This window comes from Schistocerca gregaria, chromosome 1 (assembly GCF_023897955.1).
Source record: "Schistocerca gregaria isolate iqSchGreg1 chromosome 1, iqSchGreg1.2, whole genome shotgun sequence".
In the NCBI taxonomy this organism is placed as follows: Eukaryota; Metazoa; Arthropoda; class Insecta; order Orthoptera; family Acrididae; genus Schistocerca; species Schistocerca gregaria.
The window spans coordinates 858,134,897-858,150,406 of NC_064920.1; the positions used below are offsets into that span (position 1 = coordinate 858,134,897).

At 44.5% G+C, this 15,510-nt stretch overlaps 1 protein-coding gene across 1 annotated transcript in view; it reads left to right on the plus strand.

Annotated features, from left to right (window-relative positions):
• The window catches only part of LOC126272764 (mitochondrial Rho GTPase-like), a 197,568-nt gene that overhangs the window by 101,903 nt on the left and 80,155 nt on the right, over positions 1–15,510 (plus strand). Inside the window, 1 exon segment of the mRNA XM_049975891.1 lies at positions 8,427–8,619. Coding sequence (XP_049831848.1) covers positions 8,427–8,619 — 193 coding nt within the window.

Below are 15,510 nucleotides of genomic sequence, written 5' to 3' on the forward strand. Positions count from 1 at the left end.
CCCGCTCCGTCTCCCCTTTCCCTCTCCCCCTCGATCTCCCCCTCCCTCTACCCTTTCCCTCTCCCCTTTCCCTCTCCCCTTTCCCTCTCTCCTTTCCCTCTCTCCTTTCCCTCTCCCCCTCCCCCTCCCTCTCCCCTTTCCCTCTCCCCTTTCCCTCTCCCCCACCCCTCCCTCTCCCCCTCTCCACTCCCCCTCCCATCTCCCTCTCCCATCTCCCTCTCCCATCTCCCTCTCCCATCTCCCCTCCCATCTCCCCCTCCCATCTCCCCCTCCCATCTCCCCCTCCCATCTCCCTCTCCCCCACCCTCTCCCCCACCCTCTCCCCCACCCTCTCCCCCTCCCTCTCCCCCTCCCTCTCCCCCTCTCCCTCCCCTTCTCTCCCACCCTCTCACCCTATGTCCCTCCCACCCTCCCTCTCACCCTATGACCCTCCCTCCCTCCCTCCCCCTAAGCCCCCCACTCTCCCCTGCCCCCTCCCTCTCCCCTCCCTCTCGCCTCCCTCTCCCCTCCTCTCGCCTCCCCCTCCCTTCCCCTCCCTCTCGCCTCCCCCTCCCTTCCCCTCCCTCTCGCCTCCCCCTCCCTTCCCCTCCCTCTCGCCTCCCCCTCCCTTCCCCTCCCTCTCGCCTCCCTCTCACCTCCCCCTCCCTTTCGCCTCCCTCTCCCTTTCCCCTCCCTCTCGCCTCCCTCTCCCTTTCCCCTCCCTCTCGCCTGCCTCTCCCTTTCCCCTCCCTCTCGCCTCCCACGCCCCTTCCTCTCCCCGCCCCCCCTTCATTGTCCCCTCCCTCTCCCCCTCTGCCCCTTCCGCTCCCCCTCCCGCTCCCCCTCTGCCCCTTCCGCTCCCCCTCTGTCCCTCCCTCTCCCCCTCCCCTTATGTCCCTCATCCCTCCCTCCCTCTCCCCTTATGTCCCTCCATCCCTCCCTCCCTCTCCCCCTATGTCCCTCCCTCCCTCTCCCCCTATGTCCCTCCCTCCCTCTCCCCCCATCTCTCTCCCCCCTCCCCCTATGTCTCTCCCTCCCCCTCCCCCTATGTCCCTCCCTCCCTCTCCCCCATCTCTCTCCCCCCTCCCCCTATGTCTCTCCCTCCCCCTCCCCCTATCTCTCTCCCTCCCCCTATCTCTGCTCTTCCCTCTCCGCTTCCCTCTCCTCCTTCCTCCCATAATCACTTTGATATAAGGAAGAGGGTAAGAGACATTATAGTCACATAGACATGTCACTTGGCTCTTAGGTGTTCTAGGATGGACCATGGATTGCAGCTCAGTGTGTCATTAATGTTCGTTGCTTATGTTCACTTTTATAAGCATGTGAGACATGATGCCTTATAATACTGTAAATTGATGCTAGCTTAAAACTGTTGTCGCAACCAGAGTACCAACACTTATTGTAGTTTACCATAATGTAATTTTATGAGTGCAGCCATATTTTCATGCAATGGGATATATTCAGAAAAGTCTGGCCCGGGGTGTTTATGAGCAGCTATTTCCAGATAAACTTTCTACAATTTGCTTACAGTTAATCAAAAATGACAGAAAATATCTCACATGTAATGAGCAATGTAAACAATATTAAGATTATTATGTGGACAGTATGTTGTGGCAGACAACCACGACCATAAACAAACGAGAACTTGGACTGTCCCGGGGGAGCAGAGCAGTGTGGGGAATAAACCATGCCTCCATCTTGAAGGGCTGCCATCGTATGTCCATGTTCTGTGTGTCCATGTAATCAGGGGTGGATAGCGGAAAAGGAAAAAAGTATAAAGACTGGGTGTGATGGAGCATGTGCACTGTCTAGTGAGGAAAGGGAACAGAGAAGAGGCTGGATGGGAGAGGACAGTGACTAATGAAGGTTGAGGCTAGGAGGGTTATGGAACGGAGGATATATTGCAAGAAAGTTCCCCCCTGAGCAAATTCAGAAAAGCTAGTGTTGGTGGGAAGTATCCAAATGGTATACGCAGTGAAACAATCACTGAAATGAAGGATGTCATGTTTGGCAGCGTGCTCAGCAACAGGGTGGTCTACTTGTTTCTTGGCCACAATTTGTCGGTGGCCATTCATGTGGACAGACAGCTTGTTGGTTGTCATGCCTACATAGACTGCAGCACTATGGTTGCAGCTTAGCGTGTTGATCACGTGACTGGTTTCACAGGTAGCCCTGCCTTTGATGGCATAGGTGATGTTTGTGACTGGACTGGAGTAGATGGTGGTGGGAGGATGTATAGGACAACTCTTGCATCTGGGTCTGTTGAAGGATATGAACCATGAGGTAAGGGGTTGGGAGCAGGGATTGTGTAGGGATGGAAAAGTATATTGTGCAGGTTCAGTGGAAGGCGGAATACCACTGTGGGAGTGGTGGGAAGGCTAAGGGACAGGATATTTCTCATGTCGGGGGGGGGGTGGGGGGGGGGGGGGTGGGGGGGGGGGGGATGCTCCTCTGTGGCTGGATGGCGGGACTTTGTGAGGTGGTGGGAGACTGTAAAGATAAGGCATGGGAGATTTGTTTTTGTACAAGGTTGGGAGAGTAATTGCGGTTTCTGAAGGCTTCAGTGAGGCCCTCGGAATATTTCCAGAGGGACTGCTCATCACTGCAAATGCGCTGACCACGGTTGGTTATGCTGTATCGAAGGGATTTCTTGTTATGGAACAGGTGATGGCTATCAAAGTGGAGGTATTGCTGGTGGTTAGTAGGTTTGATATGGACAGAGTTACTGATGTAGCCATCTTTGGAAGTGGAGGGCAAGATATAGGAAGGTGACTTGTTTGGTTGAAGAGGACCAGGTGGAGCAAATGGGGGAGAAGTTGTTGAGGTTCTGGAGGAATGTGGATAGGGTGTCCTCACCCTCGATCCAAATCGCAAAGATGTCATCAGTGAATCTGAAACAGGTGAGACGTTTAGGATTTTGGGTGTTTAGAAAAGATTCCTTTAGATGACCCATGAATGTGTTAGCATAGGTTGGTACCGTGTGGGTGCCCATAGCTGTAACCCAGATTTCTTCATAGGTAATGCCTTCAAAGGAGAAGTAATTGTGGGTGAGGATATAGCTGGCCATGGTGACTAGGAAGGAGGTTGTTGGTTTGGAATCCATCGGTTGTTGGGAAAGATAGTGTTCAATAACAGTAAGGCCATGGGCATTAGGGATGTTAGTGTAAAGGATCTGGCATCAATAGGGATGAGCAGGGCACTGTGTGGTAAAGGGACGGGAACAGTGGAGGAAATGGTTGGTCTTTTATAAAGAAGGGTAGGTTCTGGATAACAGGTTGATGGTGTTGGCATCCAAGAGCAAAGATTCTGTCAGAGGGGGCACAGTAACTGGCCACAATGGGTGTCCTGGATGGTTGGGTTAATGCACTTTAGGAATCATGTAGTAGGTAGGACTGCGGGGAGTGGAATGTTCGAGGTTAAAAAATTCTGGAAAGTTAACAGGGGGTGATTTGTAGGTAGTGGCAGTGGATCATGGTTGGACGGAGCAGTGAACTGAGTTAGGCAGAGTTCAACATTGGTCTTAGGTTGAGTCTGATTGGTAGGGTTGGTGGCGAAAAGTGTGTCCACTGTAGGAACTGGGAGAAGGAGAGAAGGTCTTTAATAAGTCCTGTGTGATTGAATTCGGGAGTGGGGCAATAGGTGAGGCCTTTGGAAAACACTGATTTTTCCTCGGGAGATAAGGCTTCTGGAGGAAAGGTTGATGACTGTGTTTCAGGTCTGTTCAGGTTCTGGATTCTGTTTGGTGGTGGAAGGGAGTTTTGGAGGGTGGGGTAAATGTAGTAGGTTGTAATCTTACTCTCACACACATCACCATTAAATTCATTGTCTTAGTATCTTCATGTTTTCAAAAGCTTCGAGAGTTGTAAGATATACAACATATTAATTTTTTGCTTATGTTCATTATCTCGTTGCTACTGTCGATGGCACAAAGTATTGTCTAGGGGTAAATTCTTGCAGCTGAAATTTCGATTTCTTAGATTCTTGATGACTAAATAACTGATGAAATTTTTCTGTATTATTCTTGAATTTTATTCTTTGTCACTTCTTTCAACATGACACTGTTTTTACATTTTCCACAATAAAAAGACCAGTAATTAATTGCTGTTGACAAATTCAGAAAAAGTCTGCTTCCATCAGAGGCGTGCCCACCACTCCTTACATTTTGCAGTACTCACAATCTCCAAAGAGTTTACAAAATTTCTCGACAGGAGAAAAACTTCACTAAAATATATCATTATTTTGTAAATTAATCTAGAAATAAATTTAATAATTAGCATTGGATTGTGCAATTAATAATATGAATTTTAAATATTCCAGAAATTTTGTAATTTCAATTATTTTTAAAAGAAGAGTAATTTTAGCTGTTGGTACATATTGATTGTAACACACTAATTTCTTTTTTATGGAGTTTAGTCTGAAACACAATACGTTGTATACAAAACATGTCAATTCTTTTAGTGAAAAAGCAGAAATCTCTCTTATATGTACAAGGTGTTACAAAAAGGTACGGCTAAACTTTCAGGAAACATTCCTCGCACACAAAGAAAGAAAATATGTTATATGGACATGTGTCCGGAAATGCTTACTTTCCATGTTAGAGCCCATTTTATTACTTCTCTTCAAATCACATTAATCATGGAATGGAAACGCACAGCAACAGAACGTACCAGCGTGACTTCAAACACTTTGTTACAGGAAATGTTCAAAATGTCCTCCGTTAGCGAGGATACATGCATCCACCCTCCGTCGCATGGAATCCCTGATGCGCTGATGCAGCCCTGGAGAATGGCATATTGTATTACAGCCGTCCACAATAAGAGCACCAAGAGTCTCTACATTTGGTACTGGTGTTGTGTAGACAAGAGCTTTCAAATACCTCCATAAATGAAAGTCAAGAGGGTTGAGGTCAGGAGAGCGTGGAGGCCATGGAATTGGTCCGCCTCTACCAGTCCATCAGTCACCGAACCTGTTGTTGAGAAGCGTACGAACACTTTGACTGAATTGTGCAGGAGCTCCATCGTGCATGAACCACATGTCAAACATTCACATAAAATCTGTGTTGATGACGTGATTGCTGCGTGTGGATTCTCGTCAGCCCACACATGTTGATTGTGAAAATTTACAATTAGATCACGTTGGAATGAAGCCTCATCCGTAAAGAGAACATTTGCACTGAAATGAGGATTGACACATTGTTGGATGAACCATTCGCAGAAGTGTACCTGTGGAGGCCAATCAGCTGCTGATAGTGTCTGCACATGCTGTACATGGTACGGAAACAACTGGTTCTCCCGTAGCACTCTCCATACAGTGACGTGATCAACGTTACCTTGTGCAGCAACAACTTCTCTGACGCTGACATTAGGGTTATCGTCAACTGCACGAAGAATTGCCTCATCTGTTGCAGGTGTCCTCATCGTTCTAGGTCTTCCCCAGTCTTAAGTCATAGGCTAGAATGTTCTGTGCTCCCTAAGACGCCGATCAATTGCTTCGAACGTCTTCCTGTCGGGACACCTTCGTTCTGGAAATCTGTCTCGATACAAACGTACCGCGCCACAGCAGTTGCACCTTGCTAATCCATACATTAAATGGGCATCTGCCAACTCCGCATTTATAAACATTGCACTGACTGCAAAATCACATTCGTGATGAACACTAACCTGTTGATGCTGCATACTGATGTGCTTGATGCTAGTACTGTAGAGCAATGAGTCGCATGTCAACACAAGCACCGAAGTCAACATTACCTTCCTTCAATGGGGCCAACTGGCGGTGAATCAAGGAAGTACAGTACATACTGATGAAACTAAAATGAGCTCAAACATGGAAATTAAGCGTTTCCGGACACATGTCCACATAACATCTTTTCTTTATTTGTGTATGAGGAATGTTTCCTGAAAGTTGGCCGTACCTTTTTGTAACACCCTATATATATAAACAAAGATGCTGTAACTTACCAAACGAAAGCATTGGTATGTTGATAGAGACAATAAACACACACACAAATTTCAAGCTTTCGCAACCCACAGTTGCTTCATCAGGAAAGAGGGAATGAGAGGGAAAGACGAAAGGATGTGGGTTTTAAGGGAGAGGGTAAGGAGTCATTCCAATCCCGGGAGCGGAAAGGCTTGCCTTAGTTGGAAAAAAGGACAAAAGGACAAAAAATTCGCAAAAATACACCAAATATGAGTGAAAAATCATGAGAAGGATGAAATGGAGGCAAGAGGGGAAAGGAGATGGAATTTGAGGGACTTGATGATAGCAAAAGGTGAAAACTAACTGAAATTGGTGAGAAATCACAGTGAGATCGAAAAGGATATAAATAATAAATATATTTTTTATTGTGGGTGGCAGGTTTGAGGTCAGAAAAGTATGAAGAAGGGGGCTGGCAGATGTGCCTGGATGAGGTGGGTTGGTATGGATCTGAGAAAGAGTGCGGACTGAGGAGGTGTTCGTAGGATGAGATCCAAGATCGTGTGGCAACCAGAAAGGTGCAGCAAATAACATGCAAAAATATAGGAGAGCGATGCAGTGAGAGTGATCATTTAGAAGCTATGGATTAATGATATAAGTGGGAGTGATGTGTGACATAAGATGCTGTACTAACGATCAGCGTGGTCTTGTAGCCGTCTGTTCCATACAGCCGGGATGGTTGATGCAGTGTGGCTTGTAAGTAGTGCCAACAATCAAGTGGACCACACTGTTGCTGAGCACACTGCCAAACATGACATCCTTCATTTCAGTGATTGCTACAAAGCCCGTGCCACCCGTTCCATATGGATCCTTCCCACCAACACCAGCTTTTCTGATTGCGCAGGTGGGAACTTTCCCTGCAATATATCCTAGGTTCCTGTAACCGTCCTGGCCTCAACCTTCGTTAGTGACTGCCCTCTCCCAACCGGCCCCTTCTCTGTTCCCCTTCCAGCACAATACAGCCCACATCCTCCATTGCACCCAGTCTTTTTACTTCTCTCCTTTTCCCCTATCTCTCCTCCCCCCCCCTCCGCCCCACCTCTCCACTGCCCTCCATCTAACCTTTCAGTTGCACTTAGCAACTCTACCCTCTTTCTATCTCGTCCCTGTATGCTCCCCAACAGCACATCACTGTCCGTCACCCCCACCCTACTACCCCTCCCCTTCCCTGCCCCAGCCTCCTCTTCTGAGACTGCAGTCATGTGTGTGAGTATGTATATGTGTGTTTGTCATCTAATTTTGACGAAGCCCTTACTGGCTGAATGCTATATTTGTGACTTGTCAGTTTGTTGTGCCTATCTGCGACTCAACATCTTATGTAATTAATGGTTACAAGATATCATGAAAATAAGTGTATTGAAAATGAACAACAAATTACATTAAACATTGAAACTTGAGACCCTCCACAAAATTAAACAAGAGATCTTGAAGGGCAGTCATTTTCAGAAATCAGCATCGCAGTTTCTTGTAGCACAGCTGAAATGGAGACTACTGAAGTAACATTTATTCCGTGTTTGAGTTCCCTCAATTCATATTCAAAAGTGTGTAATGATTTTAATTTCTCCTTTCAACTCAATAACATTTTTCACTAATTTTCACTTCAGTGTGTTTGCATAAACTTCAGTTAAGAAAATCTAATTCTTAGTCTTCATTACAATCACATTTATGGCTCAAGAGTGACCGATAAGTGTAGGCTGCATCACCCTAAGAAGTAACTGAACGACACTTGAAAAACTGCACTCTTAAATACTGACTTTACCTCAAACTCTCACTGTAAATTGTTCCTGACATCAGTTCCCACTGCGTAAATACTGTTGTCTGTTGCAGAGGTTTCTTGGGTAATTTCACTAATCCTCTCCACAGTAGATATACCCAAGTGATTTATAACAATTTAATTCCTTTGTTATGGGCTGAGGCAACACAGCGGACAGCCATTATCCTTGACTGCCTTGAATATACATATGAAAATATTGTTGCTATTTGACTTTTTTATTTTTTATATTCAAACTTTGAATATTCATCTTTGGTAAAGCCTATTTTGCATAACTATTGGAGCCAATGGCAGTATCAGAGGTGCAGTTTTAGACAGAAGCTCAAACGTTTGTGTGTCAAACGTGAAGCTGCTTTAAATCTCAAATAATCTTCTTTCACAGTGTCTTTACATCTGCTCACAGTAGTCTAAAACACAAGTGTTTCTAACAGTAAACTCATTCATACATATTGGCATATGTCATATGACACAGATTTATCATGGTTTGAGAGGGGTCAGCAGTGCATAAAACTTGAAGGAGAGCTCCAGATAAGTTTTTGGAATATTTGGAATTTAAATTACTTCATTTACTTGTTTGGAGTTGGTGCTTCACATTTCATTTGTTGTGTGATTACTTAAGGTTTGATTTTCAAGTGAATGAAAAGTTTTTATCAGCTAGAATTGTTGTATGCTAAAGCTTATACTTTCAGTTTTATTTTATCAGTCTTCGAGTACACAGTGGCTGTACCACGGAACTGAGTCACAAGGGTCAACAGTTCCTTTCTACATTATTCAATCATCATGACAAGGACAAAGATGGAGCCCTTTCACCCAAAGAATCTGAAAGTCTCTTCTCAGCATGTCCTGTTCCTCTTTGGGGCAATGACGTGTGCAACACTGTTGTAACAAATTCTCAGGTCAGTGCTATAAAATTATTTCTTTTTTCTCTTTTTTCAGCCATATAAATAATATAACTTTTCCCTCTTTATTGTTAATCCTTTGTCCGCTGACAGTAAAGCAAGTATTATCATAAGAAGAAAAAGCTTATTGTTCAGATTTTCAAAACCAAACATATTATATTTAGCTTTACCATATTACCCACATTTCTGACTAAATATGTTGTGCTGTGTGTACAATTAGCTATAGCTCTGTGTTAACTTTTTCTTTGTAACTTTTGAAAAAGTGGAGGTTTAATAACAATCAAAGTTATGACATTGTATGTGTTGCTGTAAGGCTTACTACACTGGTATCCAAAATTAAAGCAACAAATGGAAATTTTGCAATGTTGCATTTATTTTGCCACAAAACAGTACAAACAAGTGGTAATAAGTAGAAATAGTGTAAAGAATACAGAACATAAACAGCTGCAATATGTATAAAGCTAGACAAAACTGTTCTTGATTTGTTCCAACTTAACAGATTTGCACTCATATTCTAACAACTGGTTAATGTGCTCAGTATCCGTGTGACCATCTGTGGTAGCAACACAGGCCTGACAACGGGATATGCCGTGAATGATTCCATCACTCTCATGACGAGGCAATAACATCCATTCTTCCTGTAGAGCTGCTCACAAGTCTTGGAGGGTAGTTGGTGCATGCTTATGTGATGCAACCCATTTCTCTAATGCGCCCCCAACGTGTTCTATGGGATTCAGATCGGGAGAGTGAGCAGGCCACCTCATGCATGGAATTTCCTCCATTTCCAAGAAAACATCAATTACTCGTGCTCTGTGAGGTCGAGCATTATTGTCTGTCAGTGTGAAGACTGGGCCCACAGCACCTCACAACAACTGAACATGAGATCCCAAGATCTCGTCCCGATACCTGACAGCTCCAGTTGCAAATCCATCGAGAATCATTCTCCAGACAAAATTGGGAGTCATCTGTAAAAAGAACATTGGCCCACTGTAGGATATCCAGGCAGCATGTTGACGACTCCACTGTACATGTTCTCTTATGTGAAGACACGTCAGAAGTACACATATAGCAGGTCTCTGGCATTAAAGGCCACTCTGGTGAAGACTTTTGTACTGTTTGCCTCTTGTAAAACATGTCCAGTGGATTCTGCGAGGTCAGATTCCAGTTGCCGTGCAGTACAAAGGCGATACCGTTGTGCCCTTGCAGCCAAAAATGGTCTTCCTTCCCAATTTCACATGTAGTGGGCCCTTTCTCGGTCTTAGGGATACAGTTTGTCTCTCTAAACTGTTGCCACATGTGAGAAATTAGAGCGACTTAGCATCGTGCTATATCAGTTTCCTACTGTCCAACTTCCTTTCTTCACATGACCTTCCACTTGTAACGTTCCCTCTTTCTGTTTATTTAGGTTTGATTTGTTTGATTGTTATTCTTTATTTCTATTATTCGGAATCTTTTTTTTTTATTATTAAATTGAGCCTGAAACTTACGTAATAAATACTTCGCGTGAAGTACGATTTGCAGCACAAACAAAAATTAATTTCGGAAATGTAATCCACTGAATATTAAAAGTAAAGCTTTTGAACAACGCGCAAAACTGACTAGATACATTCAGAGGGTACGTACATTCGCGTGCGAGTGGTTGCGGTCTGATGAGAAATTTTCATTGTGAAATAATTTCGTCGTAACACACTCGGAGATTGCGAACGTACATTCAGAGTAGAGGCACGTACGTTCTATCATTCCCCGTGGCCTGGGTAAAAGAATGGCAATTATTTAAATCTAAGAGTATTTCTTTTGCATCGGACTAGTATTTTTATAGGAAAAAGAAGATTGCAGGTTCTGAATGTCTCGGCAAAACGAATCGGAAGTAATTTTAGCGGCCACGAAAGGAAAGTAGAGAGCACAATCACATACCTCTATTGTTGAGCAGCGCTGTTTTGAAGATCTTCGGTTCCATCTAAAACTCGCCTTCTCTGCTTAACATAAATACTCCATAGGCATGGGAATAAGGCTTGTTGTGCGATGAAAATAATATAAAACACATCTTGCGTCTTTTATTTAACTCATTCATTTACCACACACACACACACACACACACACACACACACACACTAGTAATTAGACAGTACGACATCCCACCAGCCCATCAGAACAAAAAGTAGTCGTTCATACAAGAAATAAAAAACGAAGGGCGAAATTGTTCCTATGTCTCTCAAAGATAAAAAGTTTACCAGATATTTCTCTGGTGTGTCACTGGAACAATTTTTCAGCACCTCTGCGATTAAGTCACAATATTTTCAGTTCCTTTACACACTGCAGAGTCTGGTAGGCTTCCTCTCTATACCATACCGCACTGTCTGTGACTGTGTATGCAGTGATTGTGGATGTGGGACTACCTGGCAAACACTACCCCCTTTGATAGATGCCCCGACATCATCGTCAGTGCGGTTGTCCATTAACTGGAATGCCATCTTCCGTCAGAACACAAGCATATGAATATCTGTTGACCGTTTGCATGAGTCTAACATGAATTATACACAGTATGAGGAAATTGCAGTTTGTCACTTTAATTTTGGACAACAGTGTATTTATTTATCCTGTGTATTCATATATATGTATATTTATAAAGGATGCCAAACATTTCAAAAGTATGGCTATAGCTATGCATCATATTCCCTTTCAATCTGCAATGGACTTACATTGTAAAAACTACCCCATTCACGAGGTGACCTTTGTTTACTGTATTGCAACCATAGCAGTAAGTGATCATTATCACACTTAAAAGGTGACATGAAGAACTGACTGAACAGCCTATAGCTTACTTCTACTATAACAGGCCTAATATCTATTTGAAACAAATACTAACAAAGTGATAGAGGGGCTGGCCAGTACTTACCTCAGCTCAGTACAGCCGATAGATACACAAAAAACAACCGAAAATATATGTTCCTAGTATTTAGAATAAATGTTCCTTCATCAGGGAGGAGAGAGGGGAAAGAAAGGGAAGAAGGGAAAGTGGATTTAGTTACTCACAACCCAGGTTATGTAGCAAAAGGGAAAGGAAAACAGGGAGGGTAGCAAGGATGGAGGCATGGTTGTCAGAGGGAAGCCAAAGATATTCTACTGTAAGTATTGTGCCAGCTTCAAACCAAAGAGGATGCATACAGAAGTAAAGAGGTATATAGTATAAAGGTAAACACAACTATGTAGGATGAAAAGATGCGTGAATGGCTACAGAGGAAAGGGAAAGAGGAGAAGACCGAAGAGTAAATGGGAATGAGGTTGTTTAACGTAGGTTCAGTCCAGCGGGATGGTGGGATGAAAGGATGTGTTGGAGTGCAAGTTCCCATCTCCGCAGTTCAGAGGGACGGGTGTTGGGTGGGAGAAGCCAAATGGCACATATGGTGTAGCAGGTTCCTAGGTCCCTAGAATTATGCTGGAGGGCATGCTCCCTACTGGGTATTGGACATTGCCTAGGCGGACAGTTCGTCTGTGTCCGTTCATGCGCTCAGCCAGTTTAGTTGTTGTCATACCGATGTAAAAGGCTGTGCTGTGCAGGCATGTCAACTGATAAATGACATGTGTAGTTTCACACGTGGCCCTGCCTTGAATTGTGTATGTTTTACCAGTAGCGGGGCTGGAGTGGGTGGTTGTGGGGGGGGGGGGATGCATGGGGCAGGTTTTGCAGCGGGGTCAGTTACAGGGGTAGGAACCGCTAGGTAGAGAAGGTAGTCTGGGCAGTTGTTGCCAACTTTTTCCGTATTTTTCTTATTTAGTGGTCTTCCTTTGGTATTGAACATTACCAATACAATTTCTTTCTCTCTCGTCCTTCCTTCCACGTTTTATTCCTTCTTAAGATTACTATTTTAACTTTAGTTATTTAATTTCCCTACCCACCAGATACCCACTATGTACCCTAATCCTATACCACATTATTTACATTCATTCCGGAAACATGCATTCACCTTACCCAAACTGCAATCCCACATACTTTTCCTCCGGTCCTGCTTAACCTTTGGAATTACTTACCTTAAAAGTTCCCATCTCTGGGTGCAATTTGTCCTTCCACCAGTCTCTCCTGGACTTCCAAAACCTTCAATCCTTAGCCCTTACCCAACTTGTCCTGAATCTCTACACTACTTCATGTAACCACCACTCCCAACAGCTCCTATCTCTCTTCAAAGTCCTCCACCCTTCAAACCCTTGCTTGGAGAACACACTCAGGAACATCATCCTAGAAGACAGCTGCAAACTTGAGTTCCATGTCACACCCACCTGGATAAACTATCCACAGTGCTAGTGCAACACCTAAGAAGTGGGGTCCCTCTCCCTATCACTCACAAACACCAACCACAACAGAACCTTCAACAAACCCCCCTCATAGCCAACAAACCTAACCTAGCTACCCTACTCAGTCTCCCCATTCCAGCACATACCTCACACAGACCAAATCTCTACTACAAACACAGTCAAATGCCACATGTCACCAGTCCCAAATCAGTTCTAAACCTCTCATCCAGATCCCTCTCTTCTCCAGAGACATCTGTTCTATCAAGAGACTTAACCTTTAGCCCCACGCCTAAATTCAACCACACTGCCCTGGTTAAAGATCTCCTCTCATTCACCCGGAACCTCTACTGGAAATATCACTTCACTACCCAAACACAGCCCCCAAATACTAGACCCAGTGTTGAACCTTGTCTAGAACCGACCGCCTTCTCAAAGGAATCCACCTCCCCTCCCCCAAAACCATCCTTTGCAGACATTTCATGAATTCCCCACATCCAGTGTTGCCTCCCAGTCCTTCTTGAAGAACATCCCGACAACCCTCAACATCACCCCAGCTGAATCCCGTGCCATTAAGGAGCTGAAAACAGACCGCTCTATTGTCATCCTCCCGGCGGATAAAGGCTCCACAACTGTGGTACTTGACCATGTGGAGTATGTGGCAGAAGGACTGTGTCAACTCTCCGACACCTCAACCTACAAAGCTGTTACCCAGGATCCCATTCCCTCCATCCAGACTGAGCTGCAGAAAATCCTAAAAATCCAAGGTCCCTCACAAGGCCTCACAACGGCTTCCATATACTTACTCACTCCACCTGAGCCATGTACCCCTACCTTCTACCTATTACCCAAAATCCACAAAGAGAACCATCCTGGCCGTCCCATTATAGCACCCACTCCTCTCCCACCTGAAACCTTTCTTGTCACCATAGATGCTACATCCCTTTACACAAACATCCCACATACTCATGGTCTCTCTGCCCTTGAGCACTACCTCTCCCAATGCCCACCTGAAGATCTTCCAAAAACCTCGTTCCTTATCACACTTACTAACTTCATCCTCACTCATAATTATGTCACTTTTGAAGGCCAGACCTACAAACAAATCGGGGGAACAGCCATGGGAACCAGAATGGCTCCGTCCTATGCCAACCTCTTCATGGGCCGCATGGAGGCGGCTTTCCTGAAGACCCAGCAGCTGCTTCCCCTGGCCTGGTATAGGTTTATAGATGACATCTTTGTGGTCTGACTCATGGTGAAGAAACACTCCTCAATTTCCTCCTTAACCTCAACTCCTTTTCGAATCTGAATTTCACCTGGTCCTTCTTCAAAACCTAAACCACCTTCCTGGATGTTGACCTTCATCTTGTTGAAGCTCACATCCACACCTCTGTCCATATCAAACCCACAAACAAACAACCGTACCTTCACTTTGATAGCTGCCATCCATTCCACATCAAACGCTCCCTTCCCTACAGCCGAGGTATTTGTGGCAAACGTATCTGCTCCAGTGACTAATCCCTCAACAATTACACCAATAGCCGGACCAGTGCTTTCCTCTCCCGCAACTATCCTGCAGACCTTGTCCACAAACAGATCTCCCGAGCAATACATTCCTCCCTGTCCAACAACAATGTTCCTAGCCCCAGACCACACAAAAGCATCCCACTCGTCACCCAATATTATCCTGGCCTCGAATACATCAACAAATTACTCCGCCAGGGATATGACTTTCTCAAGTCAACCCCTGAAATGAGATCATCCCTTGACAAAATTCTCCCCACACCAACCAGAGTTGCCTTTCGTCGCCCCCCTAACCTCCATAACATCCTTGTTAAACCCTACGATATTCCCAGACTACCTTCTCTACCGAGCAGTTCCTACCCCTATAACCGACCCCGCTGCAAAACTTGCCCCACGCATCCCCCCACAACCACCTACTCCAGCCCCGCTACTGGTAAAACAGACACAATTCAAGGCAGGGCCACGTGTGAAACTACACATGTCATTTATCAGCTGACATGCCTGCACTGCACAGCCTTTTACATTGGCAGTAGTTTTGAAGACTTATCACATATACTTTATTCTTAATTTACTGGACTGTATGATGATTACCTTGTGTACTTATATGTAACGTTAACACTTAAGAAACATTAACATGTTTATTATATCTTTGTTGGCTATAGTTTTGAAGACTTATCACATATACTTTATTCTTAATTTACTGCCATTACAGAACCTTCATGTTTCTTAATGTATATTTCTCCATGAAATTTACTGTAATGGCACATAACATCATAAACGTGTCAGTTTATAAGTCAGTTTCAAACAGTCGAAAATCCAGGTTGGAATATCAACAGTTCTGCAAAGGATAGATTGCTATCACCGTAAAGATGACATGTTGATCTGCAGAAAGGTGGACAAAGCCTTCATCAGAAAAGAAAAACAAAAACTGCTATCTCTGGCCAGAGCAGCCAGAGATAGCACTCTTGTGTGTGAGGTGTGCTTGCTTATGTGAATGAAGGCTTTGGCCAGAACCTTAGTATGTAACAGTCTTTTCACCATACCTGTCTGCAACTTAATGTGTTGTCTTTATGGTGA